The sequence below is a fragment of the Lolium rigidum genome, chromosome 2 (assembly GCF_022539505.1).
Source record: "Lolium rigidum isolate FL_2022 chromosome 2, APGP_CSIRO_Lrig_0.1, whole genome shotgun sequence".
NCBI lineage: Eukaryota > Viridiplantae > Streptophyta > Magnoliopsida > Poales > Poaceae > Lolium > Lolium rigidum.
The window spans coordinates 212,652,453-212,675,613 of NC_061509.1; the positions used below are offsets into that span (position 1 = coordinate 212,652,453).

Genomic DNA, 23,161 nt, shown 5'->3' on the forward strand with positions numbered 1-23,161 from the left:
CATGCAGTGGTGTGATGGTGCCATGGTGGTGTAGTGGGTAAGTGGCCACTGGCCAGCTTGTTATCTATCTCAAGCTTTTTTGGATCTTTGAACATGGGGTGTTAACTCTGTCGTGGAACGTTGAGTGGAAGCAAGGCATGCTGCCTGCTGCAGCGCACTTTTGCCTTTCGATCGATCTCGGCCTCCTTTTTTCCTCCATGGTTTGTGGACATATGTATGTAGTTTTGAATATTGTTTGGGTAATTCACCATGCCAATGTCAGGCTACCGGCTGAGAGGGCGATGGAATACTCGTTACCGATAAGGCTATTCAACTCGTTTTGTTTGATTCCATCCTCATGAGCTAGTTATGTGTTGCAATTCGGATATAATCTCACCGAGTGGGTTCAAAGTATCTTCCGTCATGCGTATGAACAAATTCAACTCTTACGCATCAACCCATCCCATTGGAATACCTGAGCATCACTTTTATGACCACCCTTTTACGGTGTGGCGATTGATGATGTCAAAGCAGCCGCCGATGACAATGATTAGATATGGTCTCATACTCTAAGGATTAGGTTAATACACATTCATAAATATCGTAACATGAACTTCGTGACTTAATCGTGTTATAATACTTATATTTGAGAATGTCCATCACATCATTCACTTAATGATATGACTTCATTATCAATGACATGTGTGTCCATGATCGGGAAACCTCGATCATTGGTTGACCTCAATGAACTAGTTTGTGAATGCTCACTAGGGACCATGGTTTGTTTACAATACCACACATGTATCAATGTTTTCCGATCGATATAGTTATAGCATGACACGAAACTATTATGTACTATTGACATATAATAATAAGCATTCTTTATTATTTGCCTCTAGGGCATTATATCCAACACCCTCATCAAAGATATGTTAGCTACCTAAGGGTTGGGGTGTTGGACCTTAAAAGGATTTTTAATTATGGTGTGATTGTCATGTTACCAAGGATCTTGGATGTTAAGGAATACGTAGCTATTTTCTTGATCAATGAAGTGTTTAAAACCATTACTAAGTGGATGACTAGAAGATTTTATTTGATTGCAAAGAAATATACATTAGCCATGTTCAGACTGCTTTCATTCCAGGGAGGCAAATTTTGGATGGGGTTGTTGTGCTTCATGACCTAAAATTTCATATGAAATCTAGTACTATAATTAAACTAGATTTTGAGAAAGCATATGAAAAATACAATGGAGTTTTTTTGGAAGAAATTCTGAGGAAAAAAGATTTAGTGAAACCTGGATTCTCTAGATTACATAAGTTGTGCAATTGAGTAAAGTCCACATCAACAAAAATGGACTGAATAGGGAATTGTTTAGAACCTATAAAGGTTTGAGATAGGGAGATCGTTTGTCCTCCTTTCTCTTTGACTTTGTGGGTGATGATTTGGGAAAAATGTTAAAAGCTACCAAAACTGTTGGGCATGTTAAAGGGATAGCTTGTAATTTGGTTGGAGGGGAGTGTCTCATCTGCAGTATGCATACCTGCAGTATGAAAATGACACAATCTTTCTCATGGAAAATTATCGGAATTGTTTCGTATCAGTAAAGTTCTTGCTCTGTTGTTATGAACAAATGTCCAGCTTGAAAATTAACTATCAGAAAAGTGAAGTTCTAGGTGTTGGAATTATTGCAGATGAGCAAACTAGGATAGCTAACTTGTGGGTTCTATTCCTCTAAAATACTTGTTGCATGTTAGTTGTAGAAATATCCTGGCTAATGACATGATCTTTGTCCCTTAGAAAGTTGACAAGAGGGTGTGTGTTGGGTTCAATGCTATGGCCTCTTCTGGAGGTATTTTAGTTGATGCCTGTTTGGACGGTATCCCTACCTATGCTATTGGAACCTGTACAAAATGGATATGTCTAGAGCTAGGTTCTTCTGGGAAGGAGTTGGAGGGAACAATAAATACCATATGGTGAAATGGGCAAATTTATGTAAGCCCAAGGAGTTTGGTGGCATGGGGTTTGCTGGCCTTATTGAGCAAATGGATACATAAACTAGAGAGTGGAGTTCAAGATTTGACGTGCCAAATCTTGAGAAACAAATATATTGGGGATGGAGGTATTTTCCAGTCTCACGGTAATGGTGTCTCTCAATTCTGGAAAAGCCTCCATAAAATTAAAAGACTGGGTCAAATTGGGTCTAATTATGATGTAGGCAATTTGGGAAAATCTTTTTTCCGGTAAGATGCTTGGTGTGGTAGATGCTCTCTCAAGCGCCTCTTCCACTCTTTCTACTCCTCACTTTATCCATGGATTTTTGCTAGGTTTGTTTGGGGTGTGTGCGTGTGTGTGTGGGATGGGGGGAGGGGGCTAAACGAAATAAAATTAGGTTTTCGTTTGCACATTTGCATGATCTATGTGGCTAACTAGGAATGAGTGTTCCAGCATAAAGTGTTGTGTAACCCACCGTCACGCAATTTACCGTGCTATATCTCTTATGTTGCAGTGGCGGACTCTGGTTACTACTAATCGCCATGTTTTGACCGGAGAAATCATCTCCAGGTTCGTTGCCAAGCTGTGACAGATAGGGTGTGGTTCGTGTGGAGATCGTGTTGGGATTGGTAGAGGATGATGTATTAGGTGTGATGTTTTCTAGAGCATTGTATTGTATTGTCTCATGCTCTTGTGTCGTTGACTTCAAACTCTCCTATCATGTGCCAATAGAGGCGGCGTTTTGCTTCCACCCCTTTATGTTTGAGCTTTCAGTATAATAAGATGGGCTTCCCTTTTGTGGGGTCTTGTGTCAAAAATAAAATCTCACAATTCATCCTTGGGATTCGTCTCGGCTTCCCTCGCCCATGTTCTTTGTCATGGCCATGGAGCTTCTCTTGGCTTTGATTCGTCTTGCCTGTGAGGAGCAGTTGTTATCTGGTTTCCCTAGTATATCACCTCTACAACGTCTGTCAGTATAGGCGGATGATGCAGTGCTATTCGTTAAGCCTCTGGTGCTCAACCTCCATACGGTGAAAAGGTTGATGCAGATGTTCGATACTGCTTCGGGTCTCCATATCAACTACAGTAAGACCACGACCACCATGATTAGGGGATCGTCGCAGGGTAGGGCTTTGGTCAGAAACATTTTGCGTTGCAGAATTGTTCCTTTCCCTCTCAGGTACCTGGGGATGCAGCTGGCCCTCTGGCCTCTTACAAAGGCAGAGTGGCAACCTTTTCTTGACAAGATCGTGGAGTTCATCCCGGCGTGGTAGAGGGGTCTAGTGCAGAAGCAAGGCCGGCTAGTTCTTGTCAAATCAGTGATCTCGACAAAGATGATACATCAGTGTTTGGTGGTTGAGGCCCCGGTGTGGCTGCTTGAAGATGCAGCCAAATGGATGCGTGCCTTTCTTTGGGCTGGTAAGAACAAGGTAAATGGTGGGCAGTGTCCAGTGGCATGGGACAAGGTTTGTAAGCCTTTAGCGTTCGGCGTCCTGGGTATCAAGGATCCGAGGTTACATGGGTTAGCATTGTGCGCAAGATGGGAGTGGCTAAGGCGTACGGATAGCTCCAGACCTTGGTATGGACTTCCTAGGCTTAAAGATATTGAAGCGGAAGGGGTGTTCCGCAGCTTGGCTTCGATCAAGCTTGGCAATGGTGCTTCGATCTTTTTCTGGTCTGACCGCTGGATCAATGGTGTGACGGTGGCAGACTTGGCCCCGACAGTGGTGCTGGCTGTTGGTGCTCGCCAAAGAAACAACAGAACTGTTGTCGCTGGTCTCCTCAACGATGCCTTGGTGTCGGATATCACCACGGTGTTGGCGGCACAGGCGGTTGCTGAAGCGGCGGGTTTATGGTTGGCGATCAAACAGATTGTGCTTCAGCCTGAGCGATTCTTTCAGTTGGCCTTGTGCGACAAATAACCAATATTCGGCCAAGGAACCTACATGGCTCTTTGTCAGGATAGCATCCGATCGGCGACGGTGAGCTGCACCTGGAAACCATGGGTCCCGCTCAAATGCAAATTTTTCATCTGGCTTGCGTTCCAATACAGACTTTGGACATCGGATCGTCGAGTTAGACATGGGCTGCAAGATGAGATGGCTTCTTGCTATGTCTGTCTATAGGAAGAGGATACATTGGATCACATTCTTCTTGGTTGTGTGGTGGCAAGGGAAGTCTGGTTTCGAGTCTTCAGGTTGGTTGGTGTTCAGATGGATGTGCCTGATGGTAACGAAAACCTGGAGACTTGGTGGCTGAAGGCAAGGAAGAAATACAGAGGCAAAGAGAGAAGGCTGCTTGGTACTTTGATCATGGCAGTTTGCTGGTCCTTGTGGAAGCATCGGAATGCTTTCGCGTTCAACAATGCTCGATAACAGCTTTCGGTGACTTCAAGTCTTGGGTGTCTGTGCGGGTGGGTACTGGTGTTGGTGTTGGTTTAGGAGAGAGTAGGTTTGAGCGTGTTCGGTGGTGTTTTAGTCTGCCTTTTGTTAGCAGGGGGTCTGACTATTTCTTGTAATTAAAAACCTTGCTCTCTTCTATAAAAGTTTGGTACGCATAAGCATACCTTCGAAAAAAAACAATTCATCCTTGGGCCGGGGGCTAACCAGGCCCACTTAGACCGAGTGGCAGCAGTTCGTTGCGTTCGGCCGTTTGGGCAGCAGCAAAGTCAAAGTAGGCCGACGGGCAGGCGGCGGCGCGGCAGACATGCGGCCAGGACTGCAGGGAATCATACCCAGATGGAGATGTAGAACATTTTTCACCTGTCGCTGTTGCAGGCACAAAGACAGAACATTCTCATCTCATCTCATCACATGAATCACATCTCACTGGGTTCCCAGCATCCAATCTACTGTATCATCGGGAGAGGGGTATACGCCACAGGTACTACTTTTAAAATACTCACCATTTTCTCTGGTCAATCGTGGTGTACCAACCACAGCCCTCAACAGGCGAATCCGATCCGTTGCGAGCCAAAGTCCTAGCCAGTCTGCGTCGCCCGATAGCGACGGCAGAAAGGGGCACGGTACAAAAAGGAGCCCTGTTCCGAGCGAGACGAGACGAGATAGTGCCCTGCTGCCTCTTTTCGACTCCACTCCAGCCGCCCCGTGCGGCGCTCCCGCGCTGACCAGACCCGCCGCCGCCGCGGCTCCCCGCCCTGCCTGGATCGCGAGCGCGAGCGAGCGCCTCCTCCGCCGGGACATGGCCGGCGACGACGGAAACCACACCGGCGGCGGCGGCGGCGGCCAGGAGGAGGTCCAGATACAAATCGCAGGTCAGTTCGCTTTGGGTTTGACTGGACAGGAGTTCCGCAGTTTTTTTTTTCTGTTAATTTTGCCTCCGACGCGTGGAAATTCAGATAGGTATGTGAACAGCAAGTTAGCGGCTTACCTTTGTGATGCGATCGTGCCCTTGGATGGGGGCACCACAGGCTTGATATCCTGCTCGCTTCCATGGGGTTTTGGTGCTGGTGGTTCGGGGTTGGTGGGTGGAGAGGTATGCGCGCGAGGTGTTTGATGAATTGTGTACGGCTGCTGGCAGTTAGCATGGTTTGAGCATGCCTAACTAGGCTTCGAAACAATGTTTTGCTCTGGACATGCCTGCTCCATGGGTCAGTGCGTAAGCACGATTGCCAAATCATTGTTTCTTGGCGTGTTCCGTTGTCCAGCACGCGCGTCATGCAACTGTTGCCAGAGAGGGAGTACCATGTGTATTGGCGTATCTACGAGAATTTCCTGTTTTTTGTTTGTCTCAGACGATTTAAGGGTTGATGACAACTTCACAACATTGGCAGGACATCTCTCAATTTTAATCTTTATACTAGTAGCATATTATTGAGGGGAATTTCCTACAGAGAATTCCGTCGTTTGCTGTTACAATCTTTGCCAATCATTTATTTTCTGATCTCACCTGCTGATACCGCTTCCCAATTTCAAAATGGCAGGATCATCCAAGGGCGCAACCTCCTCGACCAGTGAAGCGCCCCCACAGGCCTCTCCGGTAAAGCACTGGCACTGGTGGTTGATGGTTATCCTGAACATGTTCTTCCTTATCGCGGGTCAGACCGCGTCGACGCTCCTAGGCAGATTCTACTACAACCAAGGCGGCAACAGCAAGTGGATGTCAACATTCATCCAAACTGCTGGTTTCCCGGTGCTGCTCATCGCCCGAGTTCTTTTCCGCTCAAGGTCAGAAGCGGCTACCAGTAGCCCGGAAGCTTCGACCGCCAAAATCACTCTGATCTACATTGTCCTGGGGCTCATCATTGCCGCGGACGACCTGATGTATTCCTACGGTCTGCTGTATCTCCCCGTCTCCACTTACTCTCTCATCTGTGCTAGCCAGCTGGCCTTCAATGCTGTCTTCTCGTATGTTCTCAATGCTCAGAAGTTCACCCCCATGATATTCAACTCAGTAACCCTCCTCACATTTTCCGCTGCGCTCCTTGGGGTTGATGAGGATTCTGAGGGCTCTGGTGGTGTCTCGCAAGGGAACCATGTACTGGGTTTCGTGTTGACGCTGGGAGCATCAGCCACATACTCGCTGATTCTCTCCCTCATGCAAGTTACATTCGAGAAGGTTATTAAGAGGGAGACCTTCTCGGTCGTGCTGAACATGCAGATTTATACGGCGCTTGTGGCAACACTGGCTTCTCTTATTGGGTTATTTGCAAGTGGTGAATGGAAGACTCTGGAGGGAGAGATGCACACGTTCAGCTCAGGGAAGGTGTCCTACGTAATGACGCTGCTATGGACTGCTATATCATGGCAGATAGCTTCCGTTGGAGTGGTGGGATTGATCTTTGTGGTTTCGTCGCTCTTTTCAAATGTGATCAGCACCCTAGCTCTGCCCATCATTCCTGTTTTCGCGGTGATTTTCTTTCATGACAAAATGGATGGAATAAAGATTATAGCTATGCTGATGGCCATCTGGGGATTTATTTCGTATGGCTACCAGTTATATGTTGATGACAAGAAGTCTAGGAAGACTTCAGCAAGTGCGGAGGAGAGTTCGTAATCGCCCGGGTACATTGTTTCAAGACAGATGCTCTTACCAATTTAATTCCTTGGTACTGAGTGAGGTACTAGTAGTTATTTAATAGGGTTTGTAGTTAGTTCATCAAAGAAATACCATTTTGCATCATTTTTCTAGGTATAAAATTTTATCTATTTCTTCCCTTTTCCCTATGTAACGATGTATCATCATGGAAATTAAAAAGGAAAAAATATTATAGACACATGCTTTCTGAACTATGCATGGTCCAATAAACAGTTCCTACCCTTTAAGATCCTGTATGTGCTTATTGAACACTGCATAATGTGCTGCTTGCTATTGTTGGTTTGGTTCACCTTACTACTGATTTCTGATGTATGCTATCAGTTCAGAACATTAGTGCGTTACCATATATCTGCGTGTCAAATTTATTTCCTTGCGAATGTATTGCCATATTTTTCTGCTTGATCATCCTAAGTACAGTTAAAGAATAAGCTGTAGCATAGCTTAATCTGGAGGAATTTCTTGTTCTTGCTTTTGTGCTGTGTTGCTGGTTGTCGCTGTGTAGAGTGCTGACCGTGTAAGAAGCAGGAACACATGGAACAAATGTCTGTCTTCTGTATATTCCCCCAGACCATAACACTGGTAACCAGGAATCACATACTCGGGCATATCGTTTTCATTGCTTGGTCTGCGCCGCCTCTGGCAGTTGTGTAGCTCTTGTGCCATTTTGGTGTTTTCTTCTTGCGTTTCCGAACGTGTTTGAGAAATAATGAAGGTGTTAATTTGCCAGCACTTATTGATTCAACCAATTACATTGCAGCTTGCACGTGTATGAATTTAGTATTCTATATGCCATGGTTTTATGCAAATCAGTATTCCACCCAGTAGCATTTTACTCATAGTATATGCCATGCCTGAACTTCAGATAGTCACCTTTAGACCTGCATACTTGTGAGCTGTAATGTAAGACTAAACCTTGTGGACAGCTCCGAATGTCTAACCATGCAATCTACCAAAGAATTCAACTGTCGAGCTCCATATGTGTATAATAAGGCACATACATAATTAGAATGAGAATACCTGGTTATCATAATAGAAGCATTTTACTAGTATTTTTGGTAGTTTGAGGGCAGAGTAAGAGCTTGCAAGCATAACAATTCTTTTCACAAAAGGTGTTTCAACTGGGGTATATTCAATGGTTGATACTAGTTGAAGTTGTCATTGACTCGAAGAATCTTCCATCAACTGGGGTATATTCAATGGTTGATACTAGTTAAAGCTGTCATTCACTCCAAGAATCTTCAATGTGTTGCCACAATGTTGCCATCTTAAGTTTATCATTTATTAGATAATCATGTGAAAGTACAACTGAACTATATTGTTTCTTCCGCATTTTATATGCATCCAACTTGGGTTTTAGAAAAAAACGAGGAGATATGAACATGCAGCTCCGGTGACTGTAGCTCATGGTGGTGGCAAAGAACAAAACTAATGTAGTTTCTAGTTCTACCAAGAACATTGATTTTAGAAATGCCGAGGAGAATATGTTCTAGATGAATGAGGATTTCAAAACGCCCAGAACTAGGCTCAGCTAACTAAGTAGCAGAGATGACCGGAAGCAGTGGAAGGTAACATCTTAAGCATATTATTTTCTGAATTTGTATAATATGTATGAGTTCTGAAAGGAGCTACTGAGCTTTGTATATACTTATTTGTACGAAATATGGAGATTTTGAATAATACTTTATACAGACCAAGAACATTGTTCAGTATCTCTAACTGGGAATTTGTACTAGCCTGACCTAAATATATTCAATTATTCAGGAATTTACTTATGTAATGAATTTCTGCAGTACAGTTAGTTGTGCACCTGAAAGGCATATGATGTCAATAAGCCTAAGATGTTTTCTAATTCTCAAAGAGTGACTCATCAACAATGGTATTACTGGTAAATGGTCGCAGCTGTTCTTGTCCATGCCATACTACTTCTGTTATTGGCATGGCTCTACTGTGAGATTATGGGGCAGCAGTAAGTACTCTGTGAGATGACCTAGTCAACCACAGAGCAGTGTGACAAACCTCTTGTGCTCAGCCTCCATTAGCACAGCTTTGTGTTGGTTTATCATACTGTGGATTTGTCATCCTCACTTGCCAACGGATTCACTTGCATTCTGTCAAAGATGCTTTGTGAGTTCTAGTCCTCGTCGAGCTATGGCGGGTCTCCGGCTTAACAGAAAATAAAAAACACCCTGAAGAAGTTGGCAACACTGGTTTATGCTGTATATAAGATGCAATTGCTGGCTTAAGATTATACCTGTCACAACTTTGGCTCATAGCTAATTCCTGCAATCAGGGGAAGCTTTCTTGCCACCTGGCACGGTGTAGATGGGGTTTGCAGGTTTCTCTTAACATCGGCCCTGTCTTGATGACAAGATTCTGGTGACAGCTTGCTAATATGACGACAAAGAAGCATTCTGCATAACCTTCAGATGAAAATTGCTCAACTTTGGAACTTCATAAGCTCTTCTCTAAGTCATATGTTGGTCCCGAATGTTCGTAGTTGACACACATATGAAGCTTCAATTGGTTAAGGAATTTTGAGGTCTTCAGTTCAGAGTTCAAATGCAGAGAATTTTTTGGATTTTTTAAGTTTGCAGCTTCACATCAGTATTCATTTTAAGGAAGTATACTCATTGTACTCTATATAAGGCCTCAAATATGTTATTGTGCTATAGCTTATTTGACCAATATGCTACTGCTGCATGACATACTTGATGCAGACTTATTTATCCAGTATTTAAACTTGATGCGGACTCACTACTGGGTACTGTAACTTGATAGAACTATGGTTGCCATTTGTGCAACTTGCAAGGTCAAGAAAGTTGCAGGTATGTCTTTCTCATGTGATGTTGTTTGCAGTACATTCCTTTGCAGTTCAACGATTGAGATAATCTATAGATGGTAATGTTTCATAGATACACAACACAGATGTTTACCTTTTCATATTGCCAAGCGGATGGTTTTGTTGCTTCACACATGTTAATTGCTCTCTATGTTCTCATTGACATAGAGCATAGGTACAGTACCAAATAGATACTGTGTGTTTTGATTATGTTGCTTCACTGATAGTAGTTTTACTTGGCTGACACCTTGCTCTGTGTTCAGATTAATTCAATGTAAACACCTTGACACAATGATATAGTAGTTCAATTGTCACAGTAGTTAATTTTCGAATTCAGTGCTGATAATTTCAAGATACTTTACACAATGATACATGTGCACTGAGCTAGTTAAGTGTCTGGTAATTTCGATCTTGTAGTGGATGATTAATTTGCTACATGTACCTTCTTATTCTTCAGAGAAGAGAAGCAGCACGCCCAAGCATTGGTGACACTTCGGTGGCGTGGCCACCGGTTTTTGGTCACCGGAGGAGATACGGTGACGAGATGGAGCTGTCGGCGAGGCAGTGAGACCACGAGTCGAGACGGTGAGCCGGGGAGAAGGTCTTCCCCTCCCTGCTACCTCTGGCCGCGGCGGCGAGGCATGCCCAAACTCGTCGACGAGCTCCTTCCTTGGCGGCGGACGGTGAGGGAGCTGCGGAGGCGGGGGAGAACGACGACCGAAGCTCAAGTCAGCCACAAAAGGATGACTTATATACATGTACTTTGAAGGTATTTTTAAGTTCTCACGATGACCAAGTCATTCTGAAATTTAGTGATTCCGTGTGTAATATTTGCCACTAGTAGAAACTCATGTAAACCATCTTTTCTTTTTGTACGTTATGTTATTCAATGAGCTCAAATTAGTTACGTGAGAAAAGCCACTAGCATCAGCTGAGTAATTACAATCATTGAGCACAGTTAGTTCTGTGATATCTTCCATCATTAAGCTACATTGGGCTGCAAAGCTGTGAGGTTTTAATTATTGGGCTTCTAATTCTACCTAACTTCCTAATGATCTCTTTTGCAAGTGTGTATTGTATCTGTTTAGCTGCAATAGCTGTGTGAACTGAAGTAGAAACAGTGTCTTTTGCTGTCATCTGCAGGTTCGGCAGGGTAGGAGCCGCTGCCCGGCCTCCGTTGCTGACCGGATATGCAGGGCCGTTGCTCAGTGTGCACCTGCTGCGCTTGGTTCTGTGATTCTGTCCCAGGCGGTTATTCTGTGTTTTATATAATCCTATTTCAAGTAGTTTGGGCAATTTCTGGAACTTGTAATATCGTTTCCTTTCCACGTCTATGCCTCCATTTGTCTTGGTGAATCCTGTCGAATTGTAAGGGTAAAACTAAAGCTTGTAATATCATTCCGTGTGCGTTGTCTTGTGTTTATTAGTTTCTGTGTGATCTAAACGTTCAAAGAAGAGCAAAGTTGGTGCCAAAATATCGAGCACTTCATGCCTGACGTACTAGTTCATTTGAAGTGAAAAAAACTAGAACTGTTTTTTGTGGCTCAAGCAGAATGCAACAACGGAATAAAATAGGCCACGAGCAGGCCTCCATGCACGGCAGAACAGGCCAACATTGTTGAATTAATCTGCAAATACTTTCTCCAACCCCACCATCCCGCGCTACCAAATGGGAACAGGGGAATGAGCACATTTTTCCCTGGCGGGAGGGGATCCCGTGTGCTCCTCAAACTAGGGATTTGGTTCCCTGTTTTTCTTACACTTGCCAACCAAACAAGTTCTAAGGAGATAGGCCAGCCACCACGTGATTGCTAACGGGGCATTTGTCTATAAAGTATCCTAAATTCCAGTCACTTTCGTGTGGGCTGTTGGATCTGCATCCAATAGCATAAATATCATGTTCCTCCTTGCCTCGTCACATATTTTCTCCAGCTTTCGCTGCCTGGTCCTCCTCCTCATCTTCGGCACCCCCCTGCACCACCTTGTGTGATGCCCGCAGGAGTGCGGTTGAAGTCAAGGACAGGTAAGCACTGGGACATCTAACACTAATGAGACCTTCGACGACATGGAATGGGAGCCGCTGAGCCGGGATGATTTGAGGATGTGATGGGCACTGCAATGTGCATATGTTGAGAGAGAGAGGGCTGGCAACCGGGGTCGAAGAGGTGGCTGTGTGCTCAGGACGAGTGTGCATATGTTGAGAGAGAGAGAGAGCTGGCAACCGGGGTCGAAGAGGTGTCTGTGTGCTCAGGACGAGACCGAGCTTGTCGAAGAGGCGTCGGCGATGACACCGGCGTAGGACATGGCAGCTATGAGCTCCTCTTGCATGATCATGAGCACGGTCTTGTAGATGGCTTGGAAGGAGATGGCATTAGCGTTGGCCTTGGACCGAAGGGCTTTGACGAGTCCGCATTCTTGCTCCCAAGCCGATGTGGTTTGGGATTCGGCAACCTGCCCCTTGGACTTGTCTTTCCGTCCGCGTCCTTATGTTTCGAGGTCTCAAAAAAAGGGCGTGGAAACAGATAGAAACTCTTGAATGGAAATGGAAAAGAAATGTAGCCCCAGTTCCTTCGGAAATGGTAAGATCTTTGGCGCAAGAAGAAGGGGCGACCCATAGCATCTTGACTTGGTTCTGCTTCCCTCTTTTTTTAAGACGGCTAATGTGTTCCACTTATTGAACAGGGTCTATGGTCGGTCTGTGACCCTTAGGGTGATCTTGTAGTTCCTACGGGGTGGAGACAATGGGGTCGATCCATGGATATTCCTTCCTTTTGCTATATTTCGCTCAAAGGGTTGAAGGGAGATAGTGCATCAAGTTATTCGCAAGGGCTAACTTGATCTGTTTCTTGGTCCCAAGAGGTGCTGGAAATACGCTCTACATGCAATCATGTATAATATAATTTCCAATATATCCATAGAGTTATTTTTTTTGCGGAAAACCCCAGATCTATTAACGAATCACAGCAGTACAAAGGACCTCAAAGAAACAGAAAATTACAGCCCAGTCCCTGAACCACTCCTCTGCGCTCGCCGACGTGGACCGGAGACGCGCCGCTGCTCTGCCTCCGCCGCTCCCTCCCGGAGCCTGCGAGAACCTTGATTCAATCGGCAGTGTCGATGCAGACGAGAAGTCGCCGATCTCGGTCTCTACGTACCCGCACGACGACGAAGAAGAGGAGAGAAGCACCGCCATGAAGAAGACGTCGTCTTCCTCTCCGAACGACGAGGAAGAAGAAGATCCAGAGCACCTCCTATACAGGCGACGGGAAGCAGAAGCCGAAGCCACGACCTCAACGCCGCACCACCCCCAGCACCTCCACAGCTTGACCAGGAGAAGGCAAGCTGCGACGAAGACAAGGTCGAGGGACAAAAGCTCCAGAAGTCGACCACCGCCTCCGTCACGGCGAGCCGACCAAGAGCACCCACTCTCACCGAATCGACAGATCCGGGAGCACCTAACCTCCACAGCCTCCCCGGCGTCGCTGCCAGAACGGGGAAAGGAGGGGGAGCGCCTAATCCACCGAGGCCGCGCCATCGCCACCGTCTTCAACGGCGCCGCCAGGAAACACACACCTAGATAACCTAGGACCTATACACACACGACGAAAACCAGGGCTCCCCTCCACCTCCCGGCGCCAAACGGCGGCCGGAGGCAGAGGGGAGCGACGGATACGCCGGTGAGACTCGATGGGTACTATGTTGTCCTTAGTTATGGAGTTTGTTCTGCTGTCATGGTCATGGTGATACCAGTCTGAGTTACACTAGCTCGGCGAAAGTGGCCAGTGAGTCGGATTGATCCATATTGAGATAAAACAACCATGTTGTCATATGTATGTGTGAGTCAATCAAATCCTTAGATATGAGGTTATCGCATGGCCTGAGTTGTGGATCGTCGACTTAGGTTCTGTCAAACATTGTTTCGTGCTGACAATCAATCTGCGAGACTTGGATAACCAAGATGAGATTTTGGCTCTACAATTGAAGGGATGTTCTTCTGAACCCCTCGAATGTTCTGACTTAGAAGGATGACCATGAGTGACTCGATCCGTTAATCACGCACTTAACAAGCCACAGCCCCTAGTCAACCGCTTACGTGTTAGTCACCACCCCCAAGAGACTGGGAGAGTTGGTTGCAACAACGCACCCACTCAACTCGACCATCCCATCCTTTGCCGCGAAGGGAAAACGATCAAACGAGGAGCAGCAGCACGCACCGAGACGGCCGGTACGACCAGACGAGAGCAGATGTGCCCCGGCGATCATCCGTGGACCTTCCATTCCCACCATCGGCGAAAAGGCGAGGGAAACAACAAGATGATTACACGCCACGGCTATGGCTTGGCGACGACATCACGGGCACTGTGGTCAACCATATACGCACTACTCCAAGGAATTTCCCTCACCGCCATGATCAAACGTCCACTCCACCCACTGACACACCCAGCGCGCTCGCTAGTGCATGCGATCTGCGCCGCTCGCGTCCGTCCCGGTCGAGGTCAGCGTCTCCGCGACAAGTACGGGCAGTACTACCGCAGTAGGGCACACTCACTCGACTTGCTTCGGAAGCGAGGATCGAACATGCAAATGGCCACCGTACCTCCTGGCCGGGCCTGCCGCCACAGTGCACGCCATCATGGATGGCTTCCGTTGCCGGCTCGTTCTTCAGTTCTTCTTCGTCCCCTCTCTTTGGGGTCGCGTACGCGCATCATCACGTCGTGGTACTTGATCAACAGCATGACGGACGGCGGTGATGGACGATATAGGTTTCTTCGGCGCCTGGTCCTGCTCCGGTCAACTACCTTGCGTGAATTGTATTCATAACTTCCGCTAGATGAGGAGTGCAGGAATGGTGCTCGTTTGGGCAAACGCAGAGTTGGACTCGGCTGCTGTCCTTTGAATGGGCGGATGATTCGATGGGAGGAGTAGTAGTTTATTTCTAGGGTCGGACTAATTTTGAACTCGATTGAAAAGTTAATTCAGTAGATTCTATTAAATCTTGTAGGTTGAATCTTTTTTTTTTTTTGGAAAAAAGGGCAAAAGCCTTGCCCTATTCAATTAATTAAGTAGAAGAGGTTTTACAAACAGTCTAGACGCCACCCAAATACGCGGCATCAAACTTCTCATATATTTATCTCCCGCAAACTCCCAAAGTCTAGATTCTAAGGGTGTGTTCGGTTCCGTTCCCGCGTTTGGTTTGGATAAAACCGAGGAATGGAATGGTACCATTTTTTGTTTGGTTGCGGGAATTGAAGAGCATAACGAAATGGGGTTAAACTAATATTTTATCTCAAAATTGTAATTAACAATGGCAAATGGCATTTTTAATCTCAAAATCATAATTAACATCACCTAATGGCCTTTTAATCACAAAATCGTAACATCGTTTTTTGTTCGGTTAGGGAATTGGAGAGTAGAACGGAATGAGTTTAAACTTTAATCTTTTGTCTCGAAGTTGTAATTAACAGTTCCAAATGGCCTCTTTAGTCTCAAAATCATAATTAACAACGGGTAATTATTTTTCGGCTAGATTAGAGGAGTGCTTTGTAATTAACCGTGGCCAATTAACAACCGTTCCACCACATTCCACCAATTCAGCGGAATGGGTGTATTTCGCATATAGGAAGAATATTCCCTTTCGACGAACCACTCGGTTCCGTTTCATTCCACAACCGAACACAAGAATTGGCTCCAGGTGCGGAATAGTTCCATTCCATTCCAGTTAATTCTAGAACCAAACACACCCTTAATCTTTTGAAAGATCATCGAGGGGCGGTGCGTGCTTGTTCTTGAAACCTGGGCATTCCTTTCGTTCCAAACCTAGCAAGACACAAGGCTGCAACTCACAAAACTAATTTAAGGGCCCGAAGCATTTTCCCTAGTAGCAAATTGCAACCGAAAATAATCGAGTTGCAACCCAACTTATTTTCTAACCAAAAGGGTGGGACTAATTTCAAGCCCATCGAAAACTAATTTAGTTCTCATCCAAGTGACACAATTCAATATTATGGGTTGGAACTCACAATTAGCAGTAAGAATCACGAAACAAATCTAACGATCTGAAGCATCGCTTTCTAGTTGCGAGTTGCAACCGAAAGGATTCAAGTTACAACCCAACTTGTAACAACTGAAACATCGTTTTTCTAATAAGTGATCATAACATCGTTTTTCCTTGAATCAAGTTGAAACTGGGGACTCGTGGACTGAATTGGCTCATGGGTTGCCGCTAGTTTCATAATTTGTTAGCAGCGTTGTAAGTTATAACGTTGCAACAACTAGCGAGCTTAGTGCTGCTAATAATTCAATTAGTGTTATTGGGAACAAATTCTGAATAGGACTGGAAATAGGGCCAGTAAAACGCCGAAATAGTGCGCCTTTTTTCCATGCTTAGGACAGGAGGGAGAACTAGCAAAAGCGGACTGGGATGAACTCTTAGTTGATTGATATCACCGAACCTCAGTTGCAAACCCATGTTACAAATCATAATAGCATTAATCATAATGCGATCTTAGGGCTCCTTTGATTCATATGAATTGTGTAGGATTTTTTTCTACACTAGTTGTTTGATTCATAGAAAAATATCCTATTGGAAATAATCGTATAGGAATTTTGTACTGTAAATACTATAGAGAAAAAAAACATGAGGCCATACCTCATGGAAAATTTTCTTTGACACAATCAAAGAGAACTCATCTTTCTATAAGATTCAACTAGACATGACATACTAATCATATATTTTTCCTGTTTCTAGGATATTCCTATCATATGAACCAAAGGTGCCATTATGGTTTGGGAGTCTACTCGCAAAACTATTATAGTACTAAGAGTGTCTCCACCGGCGCTTCCAATAGCACTTTCAATAGCTCTATTGGGATCCTAGTGAGAGAAAACACCAACACCGACGCTTTCAAAAAAGCGCTGGCATGTTCAGGAGTCTCATAAAAGCACCGGCATGCCAGAAAGGATTCCTATGCAAAGGGATTCGATCGGGGTCGCTGGCGCCTCTTCAACAACAACTCCACGTTGAACTCCAGGAGTTTGAGGCTTTCTATGGGACTCGGTGAAGATACCAGTGTGGGAACAGAATCTCCAAATAGAAGATGTTGTGCCGGCAGCCCCATACGGCCAGTGCCGAGGCCTATATTTGGAGGGCGCCGGTGAAGATGCTCTAGCAATTAGCAAAACCGTTATTTCAGTTCCGCCCGCCGCTCATCCAAATAATTCGCATCCAATCAGGCAGGTCCGTTGGACTCGGGCTAGGGGCGCTGACCTTTCTACTTTATTTATCTACTCTGACGACGGGGGCAGGTTGACTTTACCAACCACCCAGTGGCGCGGCTCCTCTGTCCGCGGCACAAATCCCAGATGATTAAGACATCATCATTAGCAGTAGTAGCAGTAGATCTAACCCTAGATTTTTTGCGTCTCCTATACAGAACGTGCAACAAGTTGTAGCTCGCCGAAGGCGAGTCACACCCAGCTACCAGTACTAGTGCAAATTCAACGGCGGTGACGGAGGTGTGCTCGGAAGAGTACCCAGCAGCTGCACCATTTTTTTCTTTAAGTTCCAAACCTGTCGCCGTTTCGAACAGATAAATCGAAATAGTCCGACCAAGTTGCTCTAGATAAACTGCCAGATGGGAGGGTATCTTGCGTTGCTGATGCAGCGTCTGCCATATTCTAGTGCGAGCAGTCTCTGTTCTGAGCTGTGACGTTGCTCTCAGACGTTCTGGCTAGCTGAAGGATAAGCTTCCTAAACAAAAGCCATGGATCCAAGCTCCAAGCGCAAGCAGCCAGTTCCAAGTGCTCAAAGACAAAGCGAGTTGGTGCATCCTAATCGGCCAGCCACGAATATAATGATGATCTTGAGCGCACTCGCTCGCGTCGTGGGTAGCCCACCCGTCACCAGCAACTCCGTCAAGTCGGATTCTCCCCCAAATTGCTGTCAGCTACTGTATCTTAGTGTAATTAGCTCGAGAGACATGTACGGGTTGATCATTAACAAGGGAAAGTAATGGGCATGATTCTCCTGTTCGTCGTCTTCTTTTCTCCTGTGGTCGCTGCCGCGGCAAGATACTCGATAATAACTCCGGTCAGAGCAATCCAGCAAAGAGGTTGGGAGATCGCCCTTCATTAGTGCGGTTTGGTGCACCAGCCATTGGAAGAGTGAGTAATGGGGGGAACAGGGGAGCCATCGCCCATTTCAATGTGCTGCCTCCATGTGAAAGCTCTGACCAGATGGAATTGAATCGACGCATCTCTCTCGCGACGCAGCAGCAGTATTCAGAATTTGTAGACATCGGGTTCAGAATTCGTTCAGACAAACACACATTGCAAGCGAGACAGTTGTTTTAATCTCTGTGGACTCAGGCACAGAATCAGTCAGACACCCCCACCAGATCTCTCTCGCTCGTAACTACGGCATTCAATTGTATATATGAATTCCCTGTACACATCGCAAAGTCTATCTCGTGGTAACAATACGGCATTCAACATCGGAGATTGGGGTTACTTGAATCTTTTTTGCAAATCAGAACCAGACAGCTAGCTGTACAGACAATCAAAGCACTTGTATGAGCACACTAGTAGCCTACTACTACTACTAGTATGAGTATATGTCAACGGAGTGATTTCTCTTCTTCACAGATGGACAAGTCGTCGTAAATCCAGAAGAAGCTCCGAAGAGGCGGTCGTAATTGGGATTACGTGACAGCGAGCGAGCGCGCGCGGGAAGAAAAGATCATACTATAGCACTATAAAAAAAACAAAGAAGAAAAAGAAACGGAGAAGATCACCGGAAGCGGGCGCCGTCGGCGAGCTTCCTGGAGCGGCAGCGCGGGACGGAGGCGGCGGCGGCGTGGAGCGGCGACGGGCGGAGCTCGGCCGAGAAGGTGTCGGGCGGCGCCCGGGGCTGGGCCGCACGAGCGGGCTGAGGCAGACGGCGAGCCCCGACGGCATGACGCCGCTGGTCTGGCGGCGCCGGCAGGGCGTCTTCCGCATCGGCGAAGGGGACGGCCGCCACGGCGGGTCGGGGTCGCCGCCGGAGGGCGAGGTGCTCTCGTCGTCGCCGCTGCTGCCCCGTTCAGGTGACAGGCCCCGGTTGCTGACCGCGCGGCAGGAGCGCCTCGGTGGCGGGGACGGGGGCAGCGCGGGCTGTTTCTTGCGGCGGCACGGGATGATCCCGGCCAGCCAAGAACGGTTCTTGTTGCGGTCCTTGGCTTTGTCCTCGTCCGATCTGTGGTGGTGGTTGCCGAAGAGCGTGGAGAGGACGGAGAACTTGCCGGCGCGGCGCTTGTGGTAGCCGATGTCGCCTTCCTCGAGCGGGGCGCTGGGGCCGACCTGCGGCGTGCGGAAGAAGAGCAGGCTCGGGTGGTGGCTCCGGAGCGCGCCGCCCGAGGAGTCGGACTTCCTGCGTGACACGTACGGCGACACGGACCTCGGGAACGCCGGGGCCGCCGGAGGAGCAGGAGGCGCTGGTGACGGTGCCGGCGAGGATGCGTCGTTCTGCGCGGCGGCGAGCACGAGGAGGCGGTCCCGGAGGCACGTGGCGCAGACGCCGCCGCCGGCCTGGAAGGGGTGGCGCTTGCACCTCATGCCCATCTCCTCCTCGTCGTCATCATCTCGCTAACCTCCGCGCGGTCTCCATGGGCGGGGCCGGTGCGACGAGGGGGAGGAGGAGACGAGGTGGCTAGCTAAATTGTAGCGGCCGACGCGCACGCACGCAGGCACCTGCCGCCTTCCCTCTGGGATTTGTTTAAGTTTGGGCTGCTTTCTTGGTGAGGTGGTGCAGGTGGTTCCGGGTCGGGCGATCGGATCTTCCGTCCGTCGGGGAAGAGGAAGACGCGGCCGCCGCGGGGCTTAAATAAGGTTCGGATGAGGGAGGAAGGAGATCGACAATGAAACCTGGAGGCGAGTGGGCGATGCGCGAATGCGAATGCGAATGCGATCGATTGACCACGTCTTGGACCATTGCAGCAGCTTTGCTTTGCTTGCGTCCCGGTTTAGTTTCCGGTTGGCTTTTCCGCTGTGAGAAGCGATGGCCGTTGGACCCGACTTGGTGTTGGTTGGTGCCCCGTTGCCGTTTGGCTACACTACTACACGGTGGCAGCCGCTGCCCAAGCAACATTGTCCACGGTGAAACGCCAGAAAAGTTGTATCTTGTCTTAAACAACCCATTTGCTCATCTGGGTCGCCTGGGATGTCCAAGTCGATATGTACAAGTAGCAACTACCTTCGTCAACTTAGAAGTCGATGTACAAGTAGCAACGAAAAATACATACTGATTTAGATACAACAAAACCTTCGTCAACTTAGATGACGACGGATCTCTACAAGTGGTGTTTTATCTTTTCTTCAGGTTTTACTAGCGTGTTCAGTGACATACAGTGGCGGGCCTAGGATTTTGATGTTGGGTATGGCCCGCCAAAAAACAATTGATAGTATTTTTGAGAAAATGTATTTTCAGTTCCATAATTAATTACACAATTTGAATTGTAAAACAGAATAGAAGCAATAAGTAATACCCAATTGAAATACAAAATATTGTTGTACTTACACACATGGATGTGAGTGTTTTCATCACCGCCACTTTTGATTTGAGATTTAGATAAAATGAGGAGAGAGGGGGCATTTTTTTCATGTACTGCGGTGGTGAGCGGAAATCTTGAGGAATAAGTAGACGGTATAGATCACACAACACCCATGGGTATGTACACAAAATTCATATGCTAATTAGAAGTTGCATGAATCACCACACAAATAGTTCAAACACGCCAAGATAACAATCTGAAATATGCATAAAAGAAACTTACGTTGCTGCTTATCTGGCCTACGCTTCCTTAAGGGCATGAAAAGTCTGGATTACATTATTTTCATCCACTTCAAAGAGGATATCCTGCTCAATGTATGTAACTAAACAATCATCTAAAAGACTGTCACCCATCTTATATCTCAATTTTGTTTTCACTAAAGTAATTGCAGAAAACACCCTTACAACACTTGACGTCGCTACCGGTAGAATCAACACCAATTTGAGAAGCAAGAAAACCATATCATACACTATATGCCTCTTTGTTTTAATGAGCTTGATCAAAAGGCCAACAAGATTCTCTAAGCCATGAAAGCTTTCATCTCGTCTTGTGTCATAAATATAATTCTCAAGCTGCATTTCAAGCTTTAAAAAAATACTTTATTGGGATATCATTAGTGTAGAAGTCAACAAGCCTGCCTACCTCCTATGCATGAAAAGAAAAAAATGGTCCTGAAGGATTCAAGGCTTACATACAAGACAGTAAGTCCATATTAACCTCATCAAACCAATTATTAAGCACTTGACTAAATTTGATCGATGGCACCAATATATACTTCTCGTCTAAAGTGGTCATGATTTGTTTGTTTTTTTTAACACGAGCATACTTTGCTGATTTTCCATAAGGCACATAACTATCATCCAAAGAAGTAACTTCAACACCATGTTCTTCACAAAACAAAGTGACCCTCCCAAGAAAATTATCCCAACCATTAGACCTCAGTTGTTGTACTTTGTCCTTCGCCCCAATAACTAGTCTAGTTGCATTAAGAATATCTTGCTCCCTTCTTTGCAAACACTGAGATAATCCATTTCTATATCCAAGAATAACCACCATCAAGTGTGCAAAGAAAACAAACTCAAACGACTCAAATGCTCCAAGCACATAATATGTTCTTGTCCAATCATCCTTATATGAGGGATCATTTCCAACATCTGTGAGTACATCAGGAATTGTGGAAAGCATAACAATCATGTTGATTTAATCCACCCCCTCATTCAAGTTCATCACAACCAAGTCATTTTTTGATACTCTCAAGCCTAGCATTTCGAAGCATGTCATTGACGCTTACAAGAAACTCCAACAATATTCAGCAAGAGAGATACTTGATCGAAAAAACTCACACAATTAGCATTCCCCTAAGAAACATCGATAAGAACTAGCTGGAGTTGATGTGCAAAACATTGGATATAATAAGCAGAGGGTGACTCTTGCATGATGAATGTTTTTTAACCATTTAATATATTCTTTCATGTTGCTAGCACCATCATAACCTTGACCACGGATTTGCGACATAGTCAAGCCATGACTAGCAAGTAAAGTTTCAATTGCATTCTTAAGTGATAAAGAGGTAGTATCATTTACATGAACAACTCCAATAAAATGCTCACATGGCCTTCGTGACTGATCAACAAAGAGCAAGCAAAGATCTAGTTGTTTTTTATGTGATATATCACTAGGCTCATCAGCCAAAATTGCATAGGCCTCATCACTAATTTCTTCAATGATTTTCTTTCTAGTTTCTATAGCACAGACATTGAATAATCTCCTTTTGTATCTTTGTGCTAATGAAGATGCAATTACCTTGGAGGCGCACGCCGCCGATGTGGACATCAAGTACCTCCACCAAAGCGTGGTCATCTTCCTCTTCACCAGCAGTGCGACTTCTCCCGTCGCCCAGCTGACAAGTTTTCATATACCCTGCTCGTCGCCCAGCTAAAGGTTTGCCACCAGCCACCCTGCCCGCTGCCCTGCTCGTCCAGCCCGGCTTGTGGCCCTGCTAACTAGAAGGATAACTGCACTCTGATCTGTTTGGAACTTAGGGAGGTTTCTGCTAAATAATTTGAAGTGGGCCAGAGCCTACATGGCAGACACATGTCGAGTTTTGATTGTTTTTGTATGTTTTTGCACCCATAATACTGTTGAAATATTGGGCCCACATTTGGTGGCCCATACTAGATTTCAGATTTTCCCTATAAATCTCAAAGCCCACTTAGTGGCAGCCTTGTGAGTTTGAGCCCAAGTTGGTGGCAGCTCACTAGGGAGTGGCAAGAGGTGGGGAGTTTAGTCCCACATGGAAAGTTGGGAGGAAGTTAGACCACCTTATAAGGTGGGTTGTTCCACCACTAGTAAGTGAGTGAGAATAGGAGTGCTACACGCGCGCGCTCCTCCTCCTCGCTCGTCTCGACACGACACGTCACGACGCGCGCGCCACGCTCGTGGTGAGTGGATTGAGCCTCTAGCCGAGACTTTCCTTACTTTTTGCAGCTCAGGAAAACGAACAGAGTCCTAGACGGACGCGTCGCAGTTAGTCGGTTCGGGTCGCTCCCGGATCGTGGGCTATCTGTAACCGACTCGAAACGTTCGTGCGACGTGGCCCACGTTGCCTAGGGTTTCCCGAGCCTATATAATCTCCTGCCCGGCTACCGCATAATCATATCTAATACACGAGTTAGGGTTTCCACCTCTCTCTGCTTGCGCCGCC

At 46.3% G+C, this 23,161-nt stretch overlaps 1 protein-coding gene, 1 long non-coding RNA gene and 1 pseudogene across 4 annotated transcripts; 2 read left to right on the plus strand and 1 right to left on the minus strand.

Moving 5' to 3' along the window:
• Positions 1-5,925: 5,925 nt before the first annotated feature.
• Positions 5,926-7,259, plus strand: LOC124688076 (probable purine permease 11). The gene has a single exon (XM_047221794.1). The coding sequence runs from the start codon at positions 5,998-6,000 to the stop codon at positions 6,988-6,990; it is 993 nt and encodes a 330-aa protein (XP_047077750.1). The 5' UTR covers positions 5,926-5,997; the 3' UTR covers positions 6,991-7,259.
• Positions 7,260-7,547: 288 nt separating this feature from the next.
• Positions 7,548-11,294, plus strand: LOC124688077. 3 transcript variants are annotated; one of them, XR_006998423.1, is made up of 3 exons: positions 7,548-9,857; positions 10,329-10,640; positions 10,993-11,294. It is a non-coding gene; the product is annotated as an uncharacterized LOC124688077 (long non-coding RNA). The 3 variants fall into 3 exon arrangements; XR_006998421.1 differs by having other exon boundaries at positions 7,548-10,640; XR_006998422.1 differs by having other exon boundaries at positions 7,548-10,640; positions 11,015-11,294.
• A 7,078-nt stretch (positions 11,295-18,372) lies between these two features.
• Positions 18,373-19,468, minus strand: LOC124688078 (annotated as a pseudogene).
• Positions 19,469-23,161: the final 3,693 nt, after the last annotated feature.

Coding starts and splice junctions, on each gene's coding strand:
- LOC124688076 (XM_047221794.1), top strand. CDS start 5,998: ATGGTTATCCTGAACATGTTCTTCCTTATCGCGGGTCAGACCGCGTCG.